The sequence below is a fragment of the Carassius auratus genome, unplaced genomic scaffold (genome assembly GCF_003368295.1).
Source record: "Carassius auratus strain Wakin unplaced genomic scaffold, ASM336829v1 scaf_tig00011142, whole genome shotgun sequence".
NCBI lineage: Eukaryota > Metazoa > Chordata > Actinopteri > Cypriniformes > Cyprinidae > Carassius > Carassius auratus.
This window is the reverse complement of record NW_020524173.1, coordinates 49,879-69,143: the sequence shown is the minus strand read 5'-3', so window position 1 is coordinate 69,143 and position 19,265 is coordinate 49,879. Positions and strand designations below refer to the sequence as shown.

The window sequence follows — 19,265 nt, the reverse complement described above, 5'->3', positions numbered from 1 at the left end:
GTAAAAGCATCAGTTGGTTTATCTTCCACAATGCAATGAAACTGTGCACTGACAACTAAGTTAAAATTTTAATTTGTCACCATTTGGGATTTATATAGCGTGGGTTAGATTTTTTAAACTTGTTTTGAAATTTAAAGTAAAGTGAAGTTAGAATAAAATACTCACCAGTTTACTCAGGTGTACCCGCCTTCAGCTAGAGATATTAAATGGCAGACACATATTCATAGTTTTTTGTCAGTTCTAACTCCAAGTCACCCCAACAAGAAATGCCTGAGGAACAGAAAATAAAGTTTATACAGGTAACAGTAAAATGTTACAAACACTAATCATTTAAAAGCTAATGCAAGAAATGTTTCAATCCTGCTCTATCAGTCAAGTATGTCTGGAGTCTGTACACCAACATATGTTTTGGATGCTGATTTCCACAGCATGCTTTTTAAACTTAACCAGCAAAGAAACAGCTTTACAAGTTACATTTTGTTGGTCAACATGGTAATCAATCCAGCACTAGTTATCATAAACCACACTGGAACAAATTCATGCTGGTCTTTTCAGAAGGTCAATGCATAAAGTGTTTGGTAACACTTTAGAATAGGTAACACTTGTTAACTATTAACTACAACATTTCTCTCAATAAATTCTTAATTTGCTACTTATTAATAGTTAGTAAGAAGATAGTTGATAGGTTTAGGTATTGGGTAAGATTAGGGATGTAGAATAAGGTCAAGTAGAATAATGTATTAATATGTTGTTAATTAGCACTAATAAATTGCTAATATTCTAGTAATATGCATGCTAATAAGCTACTAATAAGTGTTACCAAGTGTTTTCTCACCGTGCTATCAGCTGATCACCAAAATGAAGTGAACTTCTTTCCGAGAGCAGATACAGCTGTGTGAAAGATAAGCAAAGCAAAACCAGAATTAAGGTCACTGGTGGCATATCAAAAATTCTGGGCTGGAAAATCAAAGGCTATAGATTAAATCCTAAGTAGGAGTAACACAGTCCTGCATAGGCCTCTAGAAATTTGGTACTTAAACCCAAGGAACCCTTGGGTGCTATCCCTAAAATACTGTAGTGCAAACTTTTGTGGAAGAAAGCCAAATGGCAACTAATTACACATATTCTCCATAACATATGTCTCTGTTTCTGACTGTTATGTTTCACAGATCCATACCATCTCCTATTTTTCCAGCTTGTTCTGCTGCTCCTCCCTGCAGGATCTTTGAAAGAACATTTTCCCCTTCAGCAGGCTGCTGTGCTGCACTGCCTATACCCCCTGGCCGAGGTGCTGCCTTTGAAACCTGAAAGGCAAAAATGATCTTGTGCTTAGATCATACACAAGTAATGAATGTTCCCTATTTAGCTAAACACAAAAGTGTACTAATTATTCTGAATTAGCAGAGTTTTTTTCCACTTACCAATTCCTGTGGCAGGAATCTGGGGTATTTTTGCAGCCTGAGGTGCAGCTTTTGATCCAATAGCAACTGCAGGAGTTTGGTGCAGGAGCAGGAGCAGGAGCAGGCGCAGCTGTGTCAGGTTTTGCCTGTATAGTCAATCAAAGGGCATGAAGGGGCAATGTTAAAAGATACTGTAAACTAATTTTAAAAATGTATTTGTCAATCATGTTTTCAAAGGCAATCACATACAAGTCTTTTATAACAAAATGTGAAAAGGATTAAATGTAAACTATACCTGAAGGAGCAGATTAAAAATAGCTTAAATGGTAAGGCATCAAGTGATTTATGAAACTCACCATAGCAGCAGCTGGTTGGGCATTGGTGGTCCCCCTGGCTGTTGTCTTGCCTGTGGTGGAGCCTGACCAGGTTTTAGATTGCTGCTGAGTTGTACCTGTTCCCATGCTAGCAGCTGTGGTTGTGGGCTGAGTTGTTCCCATTGTGGTCAATGGCTGTTGCCCAAGTTGCTGTGGTGGCTGCTGCTGTGTACGGGTTGTTTGTCCCAATTGTTGTTGTCCTTGCTGCCCTGTCTCAGGTGGTTGAGACCCTGTCTGCTTGGCAGACACTTGCTGTCCTGCTGTCGATCGCTGCTGTCCTTGTTGTGTTTGTGGCTGCTGCTCTCCCAAGACCCTGCTGTGGCCTGGAACCTTGAAGAGGGCTCCTGCCTCCTTGATGAGCTTGGTTGCCTCTGCCCCCGTTGTCCACTTGAGCCATGGTGGTGGCTTGATGGATCACGGGAGTAGTCTCCTGAATCTCGGTGACCGGCAGATCGTGGATCGGGGGATCTTTTCTGTGCAGAGGATGAGGTGGCACGGCCGTCTGGTCGGGTGGAAGGATCTTTTGGATGTGATCGTGTAGAACGAGAAGACCTGGGATCATCTGATGAATGACGAGAAGAAGGGTGTCTTCCTGAACTACTGGCATGTTGACGGTGTTCCCGAGATGAGGTGGAAGAGGAATGTCGTTGATGTCCATACTCGTCTTGAGGCCACAGGTCTTCTTCAGGAGGCTCATCATAATCATGGTAAGTGTGCTTTACATTGCTCCTCCTGCTAGAGGATGAGTGACTTCCACTCCCATGGTGTCTAGAGCGATCTGACCGTGGTTCACGTGGTTTTTCAAACCAGTCTGTTTCCTCCTGACCCAAATGATAGGCTTTTTGGGAAATTAAGGGAGAAAGTCAATACTTCGACATTTACAGTAGGAAGTGTCAATGGCAAAGAACAGGATATGAACACACTGAAGCCATGCAACGCTCAAATCCCAAAGAAAATACCCAAAGAAAATATCCAAAGAAAAAAGAAAAGGAAGCCAACAAAAACTCCCATCAACGAGAATAACCAAAAGACAGAATCAACCAACATTTGAATCACACTCTAAAACAGATAACACCATGCAGTTCATGCAATAAGGCATATATGGTTTCATGCACTGATGACAGCATTCATGTACAACAGTAGTCCAAACTTTCATTCTCTCTGCCTTTAAAGCAAGATTATTGGCATGCAACTTTTAACTGTTGGGTGCATTTTAACGTGCAGTTTTTAAATTCAGCACCAGTTACCTTCACTGTCTGAAACAGCACAGTGCATGTCATCAGCAAGGTAAGGGTCTTCTGGCTTATATACATGACTCTTAGGCATATCCTTTATATGATGGTCCTGTACATCTGGTAAGGAATGACTGGAGCCATACTGATTTCGTACATCATGAGGATCTGGCACAGAGCCACGACCAATTCCCATGGGCTTTCCAACAGGACTCAGAGGGCTCTCTTCCTCTGAGTTCTGCGTACGCATAGAAGGACGGCCACTACGGCCATGGGTGCCCCTCTGTGATCGTTCCATGGCATCCCTCTCGTAAGACTTACTTCGGTAGCCACTTGAATCTCTGGAGGAAATTTTATCCATGCCATAACCTGTGGACCTTGATCGTCCGGATCCATAAAGACGGTCATCCTCTTCCAGTGCCTCTCTTGATCCGTAATACTTCTGTTGATCATAGCTCTTTTTCACGCCAGTCCTGGACACCACAGTGCAACTACCACCTGTTGATGTTGTCATGGTGTAGGAGGCTAGATCAGACTCTACATCTCGAGCTTCTTCAATTGGAGAGAACTTCGAGATCTTGTGTTCCATGCCTTGCTTCCTATGTTTGCTACGTTTTGATGAAACTGCAGGTGCCAAATTTTTGGATGAGTGTTTCTGGCTGCCCATTCCCCCACTACTACGGGAAGAATGTTTATAGTCATCATAATAATAACCTGTACCACCAGTTACAGTGGTACTTGAATGTACATGGCTGTCTACTGCACTTTGATAGGTATTTGAAGCTCTTCCATATAAATTCTCAGAACCATCGCCATAAGTTGGTCCACGTGGGCCATTCTCACTTGCATAACCTACCCGTGACATGTCAGAGGACCCCATATTTTCTTTTGTAAGTTCATTGATATCATCAATCATGACATAATTTCTGGGAATATTTTGTTCTAGATTTGTGGCATAGACACTATCCGTTACATATCCTGATGATGGACTTGGTATATGTTCAGTCAGAGGTTGGTCAGAGGGGCGATACTGGCCATAAGCATTGCTCAGTGGTGAGGAATAGACACCACTGAATCCAGTTTCTTGAGCTGAAGTTGCTATTGGAACTGAAGGATTACTGATAACTTCATAGTTTGTTGGTAGCTTTTGTTCGAGATCAGCAAGCGAGGTTTGTCTTGGCCTTTGATGCGCAGAAAGCATGTCTGCTTGGGGTTGGAAGGGGATGCTTTGTGCAGGATAAGGTAGGGTCTGCCCTGGTAAATGTGCAGTGGGTTGTTGGAATCCTTGGTGACTGGGCTGCTGCAAACCAAAATCAGACTCATAAGTAGGCTGACCATAGCTATGAGTCTGGTATGGCCCCGGGGTCTGATAGGTTGAAGGTTGAGGAGGATGAGGTTGGAAGGTTCCAGGCTGGGGCTGTGAGGAGGTTGGGTATGGTGTTGTTTGAAACCCTATCTGCTGATAGGCTACAGTGGGTGGTTGTGTGGGTGTGGGATGGGCCTGTGGATATTGATATGGAACATATGATGAGGTAGGAGGATACTGAGATGCATTCAAATCAGAAGTAAACTGGTTAAGAGGTGCTGTACTTGGACGTGACAACATTCCATTTTCTTCATAGGAGCCTGGTGCTACCCCAGCTAGTCGCAAATTATTCAGCTCACTGTCTGACATGTAGTCACGTGCATCCCCCATGTATCGCAAGTATGCCAACTCTCGTCTCTCTCTCTCTTTAACCCTGGTTTCCTTGCGATGAGTGATGCCTAGTTCCAAGCATCGCAACTTAGCATCAATCTCCTTCTCCTCTTCCTCTAACTCTATCTGTTGTTTACGTAATTTGGTGGATTCTTGCTCTACAGCTTTCAGTTCACTCAGCAAGCCTGCCTTCGTTGCACCCTGTCCAGGACGTGGCAAAACCCTCTGGGATGCTCCGGGAGAACTGTATATATGGGGAATTGCTGATGTTACAATTGGTACAGGTGCCTCATCTGGAGGGGGACTGGGGAGAGTTCTCTTCACCTTTCTCATCATTGCATTCTGCTGCTGCAAGGCAGACATCTGAGAGGAGAGATTTTAGAGATTGATTAAAATGACAGCAGAGAAAATTTTACTACCATTTTCCTTAATACTTTAAAAAGAAAATGGAATAAAAGTTTTTATGTCAAATTAGGTAAAACTGAATACAGACAGTTTTATCACAGGGTATCAACTCTGTATTTATCTCTTTCATTTTCCAAATGTCCCTCTTAAAAGAATTTGGGACATACAATGTACTTGAGATTTGGAAAACAAAAATCAAAACATTACCTTACAACATATATATTCTATAAATAACTAGTGGTTTCAGAATCAATTAGGCAATATATATATATATATATATATATATATATATATATATATATATATATATATATATATATATATATATAACATGGATAAAACTGTCAACAGTCTAACTGTAATAATTTTTGTGTAACCACAATAAATATTAAAATGTAATATAACAAACAAACAACATCTACATACCCTCAGTAATGTAGAGTGCAGAATCAATTAAGGACATTCAGTTAAAATGCACACTGAATGAAGTGACAGAAGAAAATAGCTTCCTTTTAGCAGGTGTGTAGTTCTTTAACTGAGCTTGAACATTCCTTAGACAGGAATCAAACTGAAAATGTAAGACTCAGACCTCTCTGACCAGCTGCTGACAAACAGGGCTGCAGGGCTGACCCAGTATACCTACACTTTGTGCCACCATCTAGCATTTCTTAGACTTTGCCAGATATAGCAGTTTTTCTCTGTGTGTGTGTGTGTGTGTGTGTGTGTGTGTGTGTGTGTATTTAAATATAAGGTAAAGAGAGCAGGGAATAAATAGCAAATGAAAAAAAAATTACTATATTATAACTAAATAAATATTTTTATTTTAAAATATTTGATTTATATATATTTCTTAACATGTGAACAGATAAGCCCAACCTAGACCTTATTAAAATAAAAATAAAAATTGTTTAACAGAAGTATTAAAGTCTATACTATTATATATCCCTGTGTATAAATGGTAAGAAAAATGAATTTAATGAATTGTCTGAAATTAATATTTACAAGCTGTACTTTTGTTGTAAACAACAGAAAACTGTATAATAAATAAACTTTTGCAAGTAACAATGAAACAGTTCCATACCTGACTCGGTGAGCTGGTTTGACTTTGGTATAAGGAGAATTTGGCCTTGGCTGGGTCCTCTGATGTTGGACTGAGAGGCTTAGGATCTGACATGGATCGCTGAACACTCTTTATGGGCCTTGGAATAGTTTGATGCCTTTGTGGTGACTCTGCAGTGAAGGCTTTTTGTTGGGGTGTCACATGTGCCTTGTTAAGTTTCTCACTGGAAGCAAAGGTAGTCTCCAGCATACGATGGGGTGACAACGGAGACACTGGAGAGTACAGTACTTGTGGAGATTTGGGAGGTTGACGGGAAGGAGATTCATTTTGCTGCTGAGCTTGCTGGTATCCAATATCTAATGGGTCTGGCTTCCTCCTTTCAAACTTGGTTTGCATGGAACCAACTAATTGCAGACTAGTGGAATAGGGGCTAACAGTAGTTGGAACACTGAGCTGAGGAGCAACCACTCCTTGGGATTGTGGCTCCGGATCAGTTTGACAGGCTAAACTCTCTCCCTTATGGGTCCTTTCTGGAGCAGATATGTAGTGAAGGAGTTCAACCTTTGATGTTTCAGCCATAGTAATGTGAATAGCTGGAGAAATTCTACCCAACTGGTCTGAGTCAGTCTGACATGAGGAGTCATTGGTGGTCTGAATGGCAATGCTAGATTTAGATGCATCACTCTTAGTCTCTGCAGTTTGTTCAGAGTGCTTTGAATATCTTGAACGTCTGCGGCGTATTGGCTGACTTTCCCAATCTCCCTGGTCTTCTTCATCTGTCTGAACGCTGCAGTCAGCTATACGTCTAGTTCTACGACGACGTGACATGAGTTTATCCTCTGTGTCTTCATCATCTGTTTGGACACTGCAATCTGCAATTCTCTTGACTGACTCATCCTCTGATCCATTCCTCAAACGAGGCATAGAGTTTTGTTTCTTCATAAGCCAACCATCTCCATGATCTTCACTATTTTTAAGGGACATCTCTGAAGAAGAGCTCGGCAAAGGCCTAGTAGACACCACTGCCTGGACCACCTGCCCATCAGCACATGGCAAGATCTGCACACTCTGGCCCTCTTGTGGAATAATTCTACCACTCTGATCATAGATAATTGAGATGGTTTGAGGTGTAGTTCCACCAACCATTACACCTTGAATGGCACCTTGAGCTGTTGTAGCTGCTGCTGCAGCAGCTGCTGAAGCAGCCGCTGCCTCTGCTGCAGCTGCTGCCGCTGCTGCTTCAATGGCCGCTGTTTTCTGCCTTTTTTGTTCTTCTAGCTGCTGCTGGAGTTGCTGTTGCAGTGACTGAATGTGGTCTAGCTGCATCCTTTGCTGTGCCAGCTGCTCTCTATGCATCACAAGCTGGGTTTCCCTCTCAGCCTGCTGCTGCTGAAGAACCTGCTGCTTGATTGTCTGTAGCTCTTGAATCTCCCTCTGCATGAGCTGATGTTCTTTCTCTCTGTGCCTCTGGAGCTCCATGCGGTCCCTCTCCAACTCCTCTTGTAGACGTAGCTGACGCAATTTCTCCAACTCAACCCGTTCTCGCTCTAGCTGCAAGAGCTGCTCCTGTTGTAGTCGCAATCGTTCCTCTTCTTTTTCCTTCTCAATATTAGCAGATGTGGTTATAGTGGTACTGGCAGATGCATCTGGAAAAACTCTGGTAATTGTCTGGGTTTGTTTTTGAGGCACTGTTAATATTTGAAATTGTGTTTGTGGCTGACTTTGAGTTTGGCTTTGTTCCTGACCTTTGACCAATGACTGTGGTTGAGTTTGGGGCTGTATTGGGAGTTGTGATTTAGTACCTTCTGCTGAAATATGAGCCAAGGAAACCTGTTCATTTCCAACCGATTGAACTGGCACTGTACTAGTATGTGCTGACTGTATGCTTTGCATACCCAAATTTGAAACAGGTTGACCAGTTTTAGGTGATGCAGTTGTTGACATATTGCAAGGTGCTGTAGGCTTTCCCAGATAAACTGGAGATTCCTGGGAGGTACTAGAAGGTGGCACACTTCCCGATGATGTATCTGGTGGTGTTACTGAAAATCGATTTGGAGGTGGATACATGTAGGGTCCTTGGGTATTAAGAGGCATTCTTGGGGTAACTTGAGGCAACCTGGTGAGGCTAGCCAGAGGTACAGCAGTTACATTGGCTGAAGGGTAAGATCCATATACTCCACTTAACATAGGATTGACAACAGGGGCAGGCTGGGTGGTGATTGGCAGGGTGGAGGCTATCGGGGTGTTGATAGTAGAATATATCATGCCATCAGCTGTCCTTACAGCAGGGGGATACAAAGACCTTAGGCTAGCTTGTCTAGCATTAATTAAATTTGTAAGTGTTTGACCATTTACTGTGGGTCTGCCATCAGGACCATACAAAAGATTGGCCTCTAATAGATGCTAGGCCTTGTTGAAGGTTAAGTCTTCCTATGGGACCTGCTCTCCCAGCACCATACTGCAGAAGATCAGGATTACTGGTGTAACGGCTACCAAACTGTTCCATGGAGTTAAGAGCAGCACACATTCTGCTAATCTCTCTAGCTGTAGTGGCACTATACTGTGCAAGATTTGAGTCTTGAAAAGCACCAAGGTCACGTGAAAGATAGCTATATTCAGCATTTATATTGGACATTGAGCCATATCTTCGCAAAGGTAATGGTGGAGCCGAATCACTTCCTTGATGGCGAAGATCTGTGTATGATCCATATTGGGCACCCATTCCTAGATATCCTGCTTCATAAGCCTGCTTCATGGTGCTTAAATCCACTGCTAGGTCCCCAGGATCAGTTTTTTGATAATATTGGAGACTTGAACTTGCTAAATCGTTGTCTGACATTGATGGTGGGAGTCGTCCTGGGGGAGGCAAGGTAAAAGATTTGTGTTCATCCGCAGATGCTTGTATATTTACTGTTTGGTAGCCATCTTTTCCAGTTTGGCTTTGCTGCCCAGGACCTTGGGATGGCTCAATAGAAGGATCTGACGGTGCTGTTTTTCCTCTTTGAGCAAATGGGCCTGAGCAACTACCTGCAAATGGCAAATTGTAGACAACATCACAACAAGCTAACTGATTCTCTGGTTTAATCTGTCCGGTGAGATCTAGAACATCTACTGGTGGAGGTGGCTCCTCCCTTTTAATAAGCTGGGTTACTGTACCTCCCTGAGTGCCATTCTCATCCAACTGCACCATCATTACCTGGGGCTTCCCTGTGGAGAGATTCATTACAGCAGGCTTGTTCTTTAGTTCCAAAGCCACCCCACCATATATGTCATGACCAAGTGTAGGGGTGGTAGATGCAGAGCATGATAATTGTGGTGGAGGTAGTGGAGATATTTTGGTAATGGAACTAACTGCTGTTTGGGTGCCTCCACCAGTGTTCTGACTTACCACCAAGTCCTTCTTTAACAATATTGGTTGCACCTGATTAGCTAAGTTGTACCGGGCAAAAGATGCATTTTGTTGATGCTGCTGGAGCTGTTGCTCAAGGATCTCTTGTTGCTGCTGTAGCTTCTGTTGCTGCTTCTGAAGTTGCTGCTGTTGAATGCCTAAATTTTCCAGACAAGCATCAATTTTTGGAATGGATGGATCTGTGATAATTGGCCTGGTTTGGGTCAGACAGACTGCAGATCCAACTCCTTGACCATAGTCGACTCTATGTTGTAAAGGATCTCCATATACGACTGGTTGCTTTGGCTGTGATATGAACATAGATGCTGCCACAGTCACACTTACAGTTGTTGGTGTAGTTGTTGACACCTGAGGTTGTGCCTGTGCATTTAGATTCATTATAAGAGGTTGTACAGCAGTATGACGATTTGGTTGTATTTCTGCATCAAATGAGTATCGACGTGTATCAGAAGCTAGAGATGTTAGGTCCATACCCTGATCTGTCATAATAATTGGAGCAGGCTTCATTGGTGCTCTAAGATCCACTATATTACTACTTGGGGCAATTGTGCTTTGCTCTACAACTCTTGAGGTACCAGGTACTGTTGAGATTCTACACAAGGATATGTTTCCCGCAGGAAGAGATCCACTACTTTGAGAACCAGCAGAGGTGGCAGTGCTCACTCGTTCTGATATCTGTGTCCTTTGCAAGCTATTTGAGGTGATGGGTGGGCTGGATATTTCTGTGGTGAAGTGGGTGACTTTGATGTTGCATGTTGAGTCTGATAAATTGTCTGTTGGCTGTCTTTTGTTGGTGAGGACAAAGGTGAGGTGGAGGAATTCACTGTCACTGGTTTGGTTTGACTGCTAGTTCCTGATCCCAATGTAATCACCATAACAGGGGAATCTTGGGAGGACTGCTGTCTTGAAAGACGTGGTGCCCCAGCTCTATGAGGGACCTGAGAGGTTTGAGTATGTGCCACTGTAGAGGTTGTACTAGGTGCAGGGGTACGTGTTGGACTTTGTGTGGGGGAAGTGGAAGGGGATGTTGAAGGACTTGAGCCTTTAAAGTATGAGAACATCTTTGATGTTAAGGAGGACGCTCCAGGATCAGGCACTTGACCCTGTACTTTCCCCTGAACACCAGGTCTTCCTTGAGGCTGTGTAGGAGGAGGATGCCTAACTTGAGATTGTGGGGAACCAGTAACATGGCTTCCTTTAGGGGATTGGTTGCTCATTCTAACTTGACTCTGTTGTGTAGCATGCACTCTTTGTGTCCCTCGTCCTGAAGAATCATTTCCAGATAATGAAACTGGAGCTGAGATCTGGGTAGGACTTGTACCTGGACTCAAAGAAGTTGTTCCAGAATCTAAATGGTGTTTCTTGTCTGTTTGAAGGACTCTTTCCTGGTTTTGTTGTCCTTGTCTTCCTGGTGCCCGTTGCTGCTGCTTTTGCATCATCTCTGCTTTTCGCATTATTTCCTCATAAACCTCTTCAGCACTTTTTAATGATTTATCTGCTGCAGAGGGAGAGACAGCAGAGGTTTTCTCTGTTGGAGAGTACAAAGACATAAATGTAGGCAGATTATATTCACTGCCAGACTTGTACAGCTTTGAACCCATCTCAAATCCTTCAGCCTCTGAATCCATCGAGGGAGAGTATTCTGAGCAGGATGATCTATGGAGTTCTTCCATTTCAGCAGCTTGTCTGAGCTCCTCTGTTGGGGATGCATCTTCAATAGGTGAAAGGTTACTAGGAGGTGTCTTTGACCTCTCTCTGCGCCTTTGTGCCCTCAGTTCCTCTTTATCCCTTTTAGTTTTTCTGGCTGTACTACGAATCCTTTGCTGCTCTAAGTCTCTCATCTTCTCCTGCTCTCTCAGAAGTTCCTCTTCTTCTCGCAATTCATCTTCTTCTGATGAGTCCTCAATGGTGGGCAGTAGTGGACCATGGGATCGATGCCTTGCTTTTCTTTGCTGCTTTGCTTCCTCAAGCCTTTGTCGTCTGCTAGGACTGCTATCACTGTCATCTTCCATTGATGACACAGAGGTTGGAGAAGTTCCAGAGGTATAACTCGGTGTGGTTGCAGGGAGAGTTGATGAGTATTCTCCCCTTGACCTTTCTTCAGGTGACCCAGTAAGGCTTTCCATCTCAAGCTCAGGCTCCCTGAGGTCATGATCTGTGCTGAGTTCCATGTCACGATTGTAGCTGTTTGTATTATTTAGCTCAATAGTTTTAAATCGTCTCAGACCACCTTGTGAGGCCATCATGTCATCCGCTTCGCCTGATTTATAGCTATCAGTGCTTTTAGTGTCTTCTTCAAAACTGCTAGATTGCTGTGTCAGACGACGTCTCTCTTTTCCTAGATCTCCACTGTGTTTATGGCTTCTTTTTGTCTTTATGTGGCCCTCAACATCTTCTGTATCTTCCTCATCTGCACTCATTTCCAGAATTTGTCTCCTCATGAACTCTTCATCGGTCAGGTCTTTCTGTGACTTCTTCTGTCGGGGTGGTAATGGAGAAAGGCCACTTTCGCTACTGTCTTCCACATAGTCATGTCTTAATTTACAACTGAGATCATCTGATGCTTCCTCATCAGACTCATATTCCTGATCTTGTGTTATAGACAGAGATTGAGGTCTTTGCTGTTCTGTGGTGTCTCTTCCATCACGATGCTGTCCTTGGTCAGTGGCTGTATGTGACTCCAACAGAGGTCGCATAGAACTTTCCAGTTTTGTTAGTTCAGATGGACTTGGGGGGCTTCGTTGTTCAGAGATCCCTCTCTCACTAAGCTTCATAGAGTCCTCTTGGATCAAGCCAGTAATCTCACTCTGGGAGCTGGATATACCATCTGAGGAGTAGCCTGTATCACTCAGGCTCTGTGTGCTAGACTTGTTGGAATCCTGTAAATAAAGGACAGTGCATTAGGTCATAGGTCATATGAATATATCAATTATACTGAAAGATTTACAAAATTATCAAACATAAAACATTTCAAGTTTATTAAGAACAATATACAAAACATGCAAATGGCATACATTACACAAGCATGCAAAACCTGGAGGGTATGAGGTCAAAAGTGAATCTAAATCCTAATGAAAATTTTAGTAAAAGTATTATGAAAATCATACTAGGTAATAATATAAATAAAAATGGCATGCATCTGTTCCTTGTAATGGATATATATATATATATATATATATATATATATATATATATATTAGGGGTGTAACGATACGCGTATTCGTATTGAACCGTTCGGTACGACGCTTTCGGTTCGGTACGCGGTACGCATTATGTATACCGAACGGTTCGTTGGAGTAATTAATTATATTTGAAAAAAAAAAAAAAGAGAGAGAGAGAGAGAAATATAATGATATGCGTTCAACAAGGTAGCCCAATAACCCAAACAACGTAACAGGCAACGCCCCTGACACTCCCGAAGAAGAAAAAAACACCATCTTATATGTTTATGTTAGGCTACTCAGCAGGCGCTCGCTCACTCAGTACGCGCTGAAGGCTCGTTGCAAAATAGCCAATGCGTTTAACAGACTAGAAATGAGAAGATCCTCCAATAACCAACAGGTCTGGTGTTTGGGTGCACTTTGGATTCCCTTTAAGCTATAATGGTGATGGCAAGAGAGTGGTGGATAAAAAAACAACGGTATGTCGCATCTGCAACATGACAGGGTACACCAGCGGGAATAAAAAAAAAAAAAAAAAAAAACACCAGCGGGAATATCTGGGATATATGCGTCAGTACTATCTGGGAAAAGACGAAAAAAAGGAGAAACATGCACGCAGCAAACTATCCCTGCAGCATTTAGAAACTATAGCTTACAGGGAATCCAACCCAAACACCAGACCTGTTGGTTATTTTAGGATCTTATATTTCTGGTCTGTTAAAGGCATTCGACATTTTGCAACGAGCCTTCAGCGCGTGCTGAGTGAGCGAGCGCCTTAGGGGCCGTTCACATATCGTGCCTAAAAACGCATGGAAAACGCTAAGCGCGTCTTTCTCCTCCTTTCCAAAGCGCTTGGGCAGAAGCGCTCATGAGGCGTCTGTCTTTGCTAAGCAACAATGACGTGCTCTCTCCATGAGACGCGGAAATTTCAGCGAAGGATAAATGGATTTGCAGCTCTAAAAATCGCTTGCAGTAGCTCTGCTACTAAATTTATTTCAAAATTGCAATCCATATACAACTATGATCAGCTGATCCTTCATCTTGGCTGAGCTCTCAACGTTGTTACGGGAAAGGATGAAGCTGATTGGTTAGTTCTTGTCACATGACCCGCGGTGCGCTTGCGGCATTCTGAAAAGTTGAGATGTTTTTACATTTTGCTGTATCTAAAACGTATCGAACCGAACCGAACCGAACCGTGACATCAGTGTATCGTATCGAACCGAACCGTGAATTTTGTGAACCGTTACACCCCTAATATATATATATATATATATATATATATATATATATATATATATATATATATATATATATATATATATATATATATATATATATATATATAGTTTACAAATGATGCTCATCACTGTGCTCTTGTAACCATCAGGCACTGGAAATAGTGATTAACCACTGAGACGAAACTGAAACTGGTTTTAAGTACAATTGATATTGGTTAAATTATTCCACTTATAACATTCCCATCACAGAATACTGAAGTGATCTGTTATGAAAGACATAGACAGTGGTGATGAGGACACGGAGGGCCACTCACGTCATCATGTTTAGATTTCTGCATGCCACTACTTTTCTTCTCATCTTTTTTATCCGATGTTCCCTTTTTAGACGTTGCTTTGATGTCCCCCTCTTTTTCTGTTTTGGACATAGCTTGTTTCTTGTTAATGCTTTGATCTTGTTTTTCTGTCTCAGCCTTAGTTGCAGGAAATTGTTGAGAGGGGCCCTTGGATTGTGGCACCCTTTGTTTTACCGGAGAGAAAGGACCACTTACTTGGGCACCAGGTGGCTTTTGCTGCTGAGGGCCTGCAGGTCTCAGTGCAGCTTGCTGACTGGACCCTCGCTGTTGTTGTTGATTGGCTGGGCCTGGTAGTCGGGGAGATCCAATGGATGATGGCACAGGAGGAGAAATATCCCCTAAGCTCCCTGACATTGCTCTCTGGGTTTGGCATGTCAAACACAGCCATTCTTTCTTCTGAAAATGAAAGGCAAACATGAAATAAGTATCATGAAACAATTGAGATATAAAGGGAAAAAAACTGAAAACAAGGTGAAAGTGTCAATTGTCAGATTACAAGTGATTTCTTGCATCACTCACCACACTGACATTCTCTCTCACTCTCTCAGCCTTTTTCACAGTATTATTGTAATTTAAAAGGGATTTGGTCAAGCTGGGCAAGCAAGAATAATTGAGGCCTGGCAAAGAATGCAACCTTTTCTCAAAGGTCTTGCTGGCTCTCTTCAAAGCCACTGTGTTTAACACACACAATTATTTAGCCTCTGTTAAGTTCAGTAAGACACACAAGCTCAGAATGATGGCTAATTTTATCCACAGCAGGAGACTCCTGTGCATTCAAAATTACAAAGCATTTAATTCAACAATTTAGGATTGTAAGATACTAAACATGACATTATTAAGAAATCATTTTAATTTTGAATTTGGATGAAGAGCTCACAAAACTTTCAGATGAATCACACATCAGCTTTTCATTTCTAAATGCTCAAAAATGCATGTTGCAAACACTCACTGTCCATAATAAAGCAGTCCATAATAAAAAACATATAAAATAAATAAAAACACTAGGAATATACAAACTAACATCTAGGACAGTCAGATGACTTCATAAACCCATAAACCCATAAACCCTTTTTTAGCAAAAAGACTAAACACAGTGATATTATAATCTCATAAACCAGTTAAACCCAACTGTATTGATTATTATTCAATACAGTGGCTAAATTAACAAAAAATAAAGCATCAACAAGTGTTGACATTTCCCAACAGCACAGCAATAAAGACTTTATGAACTACTTTACTTCTAAGATCAATACTATTAGAGATAAAATTGTAACCATGCATCTGTCAGCTATAGTATCGCATCAGATAGCGTGCTATAGATTGCCTGAGGAACAGTTCCACTCATTCTCTACTACTGGAGAGGAAGAATTGTATAAACTTGTTAAATCATCTAAACCAACAAGATGTATGTTAGACCCTACTCCATCTAAGCTCCTAAAAGAGGTGCTTCCAAAAGTCATAGATCCTCTTCGGAATATTATTAATTCATCATTGTTATTAGGATATGTCGCCAAAACCTTCAAACTGGCTGTTATTAAGCCTCTCATCAAAAAAACACAACTTAACCACAAAGAACTAGTTCATTACAAACTGATCTCGAATCTCCCATTTCTGTCCAAGATATTTGAAGAGGTAGTATCCTCACAATTATATTCCTTCTTAGAGAAAAAAGGTATCTGTGAGGATTTCCAGTCAGGATGGTTTCTAGATGGTTGCTTCCTGGCAAAAGACAAAAAACCCACCATCACCATTTACTAGATATGACTTCGACGCCTCAGTGAATATCTACAGGATTCTAATGATGTCTTTAATTTTTTATACATTTTTAATATCACTATTTTAAAAAAAAGGTCAATCTGGTTGGCAAAGAACATTAGCATGGTTAATTTAAATGCAGATACCTAATGAATATAACCTAGCATACCAATGCTCTATCCAGTTATGGATTAATGGGGTCCAAAGCCAGGACAGTTCATTTGTAAAGTAATATTCAAGATTGCTTGCAAAATACACTACTGTGAACAACAAATGTTTGCTAACATTATTCAGTCCATCCACAGGACCTGAATTAGCTAATTGCATATCTGTGTTGCTGTCTGTGGTTTTCGCTCTAAGTTCACAGTGTGTCTCCCAATGTTGCCATCAAGCAGGTGGAGACTTGACTGTTTTGCTTGTTGGGATAAACGTTACATTCAGTAGATTTCAAATGTGTTACATAAACCACTTTCTTAACAAATTGCTGCATGCATCTGAAAGAGCAGCTACAATTTAACTTTCAAAAGTTTGCCAAATGAAATCAAAGCGAAGGGCTTGAATTTGACACACCACTCATGTTCAGCGGACATGGTATACAGCTCTCACACTGAAATTAGTTCTCTCCGCTATAAAAATACATTTTTGTAAATGCAAATGACCACTTTTAATGATTAGCATATAGATTAGTTTGTTTTCTAAAGCATCTTTCCTCCTGTTAAGAAAATATGGCAAGTTCTGGTCCCTAGTCACAAGCCATTACACGCAGCTCAGCGCATAAAAAATAAATAAAAACAAGAGCTAGATCAGTATGTTAGCAGATCAGTTTAAAGACATTTTAACTGCACAGAGGAGGGTAGAAATGCCCACAGCTCTTAAAAGATTCATTTTAAGAGACTGTGGGTGTAAGGCCTTAGCCTCTGTAGCGTTTTACATAAAACTGTGTAGCTCAATGCCCAATGGGAAAAACACACAGGCCACATAATTAATCACTCTGAGATTAAGGGGACAGAAAGCGAGAGAAAGTATGAATGTTTGTATGTTTAATCTGTGCAAGCTTGATTTATCTAAGTTAGGCAGGTTTATTAGAATTGATTACACAGATTATGAAGCAAGATTACACATTAAAGGTTTTATATTCATTGCAAATATTAACAGCACCCTAATAACAAAAATCTCCACAGATGGAATTTCTTGTCACTGCTTCATATCGACGTCCAAGAAAAACCCACCCTTTTCCTCTACCAGGCTGCTTGTTGCAAAGAAAACATGTCAGTCTATTGTGGTGAAGAATTTGCATAGAGAATTTTGAAAGCAATAATTGATGTATTTTACAGCCCCAGTAAGTTTAGTCTGTACAACCGAGTTCAAGCAACATGCATTTGTATTATTATAAGAATGGTGTCGTAAGTCTAGCCATATGAAATGGATTCGATCCGTTTATAGCCTACCTCTTGTTTTTTCCATTTTATACAACAACATGCAATGCCAAATCAAGCAATAAAAGGTGAATATCACAAATTAATGCACTTGGCCAAGCAGGGAACAGAGTTTGGATGGCAAATGTCTACATTTCTGTCTAAGCAGCCACTGATCTAAGAATAACTGTGGTTAGGAGAAAATGTAGGCGAAATACATACATTATATTATTCATTCAGTAGACATTCATCCAAAGCAACTTTATAAATAAGGAATACAACATTCATCTTAAGAAGGCAACAGAGCAAGAAGTGCTAGCAATAGAGATTGCCTATAATAGTAAAGACCAGATCAATGCAAATATTTTTTGCTATTTTTTAAATAAAGAGAATGTAAAACATTTAAATATAGAGAATTTAAAAGTAAAGTATGACACTACCAAATGCAACTAGAAATGCATCAGTAAATGTTGTCATCCTAATCTTGTTTAGGGATTTTGCAGGTTATGTTAACACAGTTATTACAGGACATTGGGGTGACATGCACTAGTGGTTACTCATGTGGGCTGGTATCTCAAAGGTTATAGGACCAAACCCCAAAAATTTCTTGTCACTGCTTCATATCGACATCCAAGAAAAACCCACCCTTTTCCTCTACCAGGCTGCTTGTTGCAAAGAAAACATGTCAGTCTATTGTGGTGAAGAATTTGCATAGAGAATTTTGAAAGCAATAATTGATGTATTTTACAGCCCCAGTAAGTTTAGTCTGTACAACCGAGTTCAAGCAACATGCATTTGTATTATTATAAGAATGGTGTCGTAAGTCTAGCCATATGAAATGGATTCGATCCGTTTATAGCCTACCTCTTGTTTTTTCCATTTTATACAACAACATGCAATGCCAAATCAAGCAATAAAAGGTGAATATCACAAATTAATGCACTTGGCCAAGCAGGGAACAGAGTTTGGATGGCAAATGTCTACATTTCTGTCTAAGCAGCCACTGATCTAAGAATAACTGTGGTTAGGAGAAAATGTAGGCGAAATACATACATTATATTATTCATTCAGTAGACATTCATCCAAAGCAACTTTATAAATAAGGAATACAACATTCATCTTAAGAAGGCAACAGAGCAAGAAGTGCTAGCAATAGAGATTGCCTATAATAGTAAAGACCAGATCAATGCAAATATTTTTTGCTATTTTTTAAATAAAGAGAATGTAAAACATTTAAATATAGAGAATTTAAAAGTAAAGTATGACACTACCAAATGCAACTAGAAATGCATCAGTAAATGTTGTCATCCTAATCTTGTTTAGGGATTTTGCAGGTTATGTTAACACAGTTATTACAGGACATTGGGGTGACATGCACTAGTGGTTACTCATGTGGGCTGGTATCTCAAAGGTTATAGGACCAAACCCCAAAAAGGATGATTTATGAGCTATAACCACTGTGCCTGCTCCAAGAGCAACGGTCCCTAAGAAAAATAAAGTAGAAGTCACTAAAGAAGTGTGTGCTAAATGAAGAATAATGTAATCATAATGGTCCTTTTTATAAAGAGTATGGGAGACATAAATTACATTTGCATATAAGTTAAAGTTAGAGACTTTGAGATTAGAATTTTGAGGTTTTCCATTAAATATTAGAATCCCAGAGGTTTAACCTTTCATGACTTAGCTTTTCAGTTGAAATGTGGCAACTTGTACATTTATTCCAGACAAACAGAGCCATCCACAGTCCAACAAATTAAATTAATTATT

General features: G+C 40.9%; 1 protein-coding gene and 1 long non-coding RNA gene across 2 annotated transcripts in view; both read right to left on the bottom strand.

Moving 5' to 3' along the window:
• Positions 1-234: 234 nt before the first annotated feature.
• On the bottom strand, positions 235-1,296 carry LOC113072962 (uncharacterized). The gene is made up of 3 exons (XR_003280418.1): positions 1,178-1,296; positions 836-891; positions 235-270 (listed from the first exon to the last, which is right to left on the bottom strand). It is a non-coding gene; the product is annotated as an uncharacterized LOC113072962 (long non-coding RNA).
• A 606-nt stretch (positions 1,297-1,902) lies between these two features.
• Positions 1,903-19,265, bottom strand: part of LOC113072961 (protein bassoon-like) — a 63,060-nt gene continuing 45,697 nt past the window's right edge. Inside the window, 6 exon segments of the mRNA XM_026245836.1 lie at positions 1,903-2,612; positions 3,022-5,065; positions 6,189-8,558; positions 8,560-10,274; positions 10,277-12,455; positions 14,290-14,724. Of these exon segments, the coding sequence (XP_026101621.1) occupies positions 1,903-2,612; positions 3,022-5,065; positions 6,189-8,558; positions 8,560-10,274; positions 10,277-12,455; positions 14,290-14,724 (9,453 nt within the window).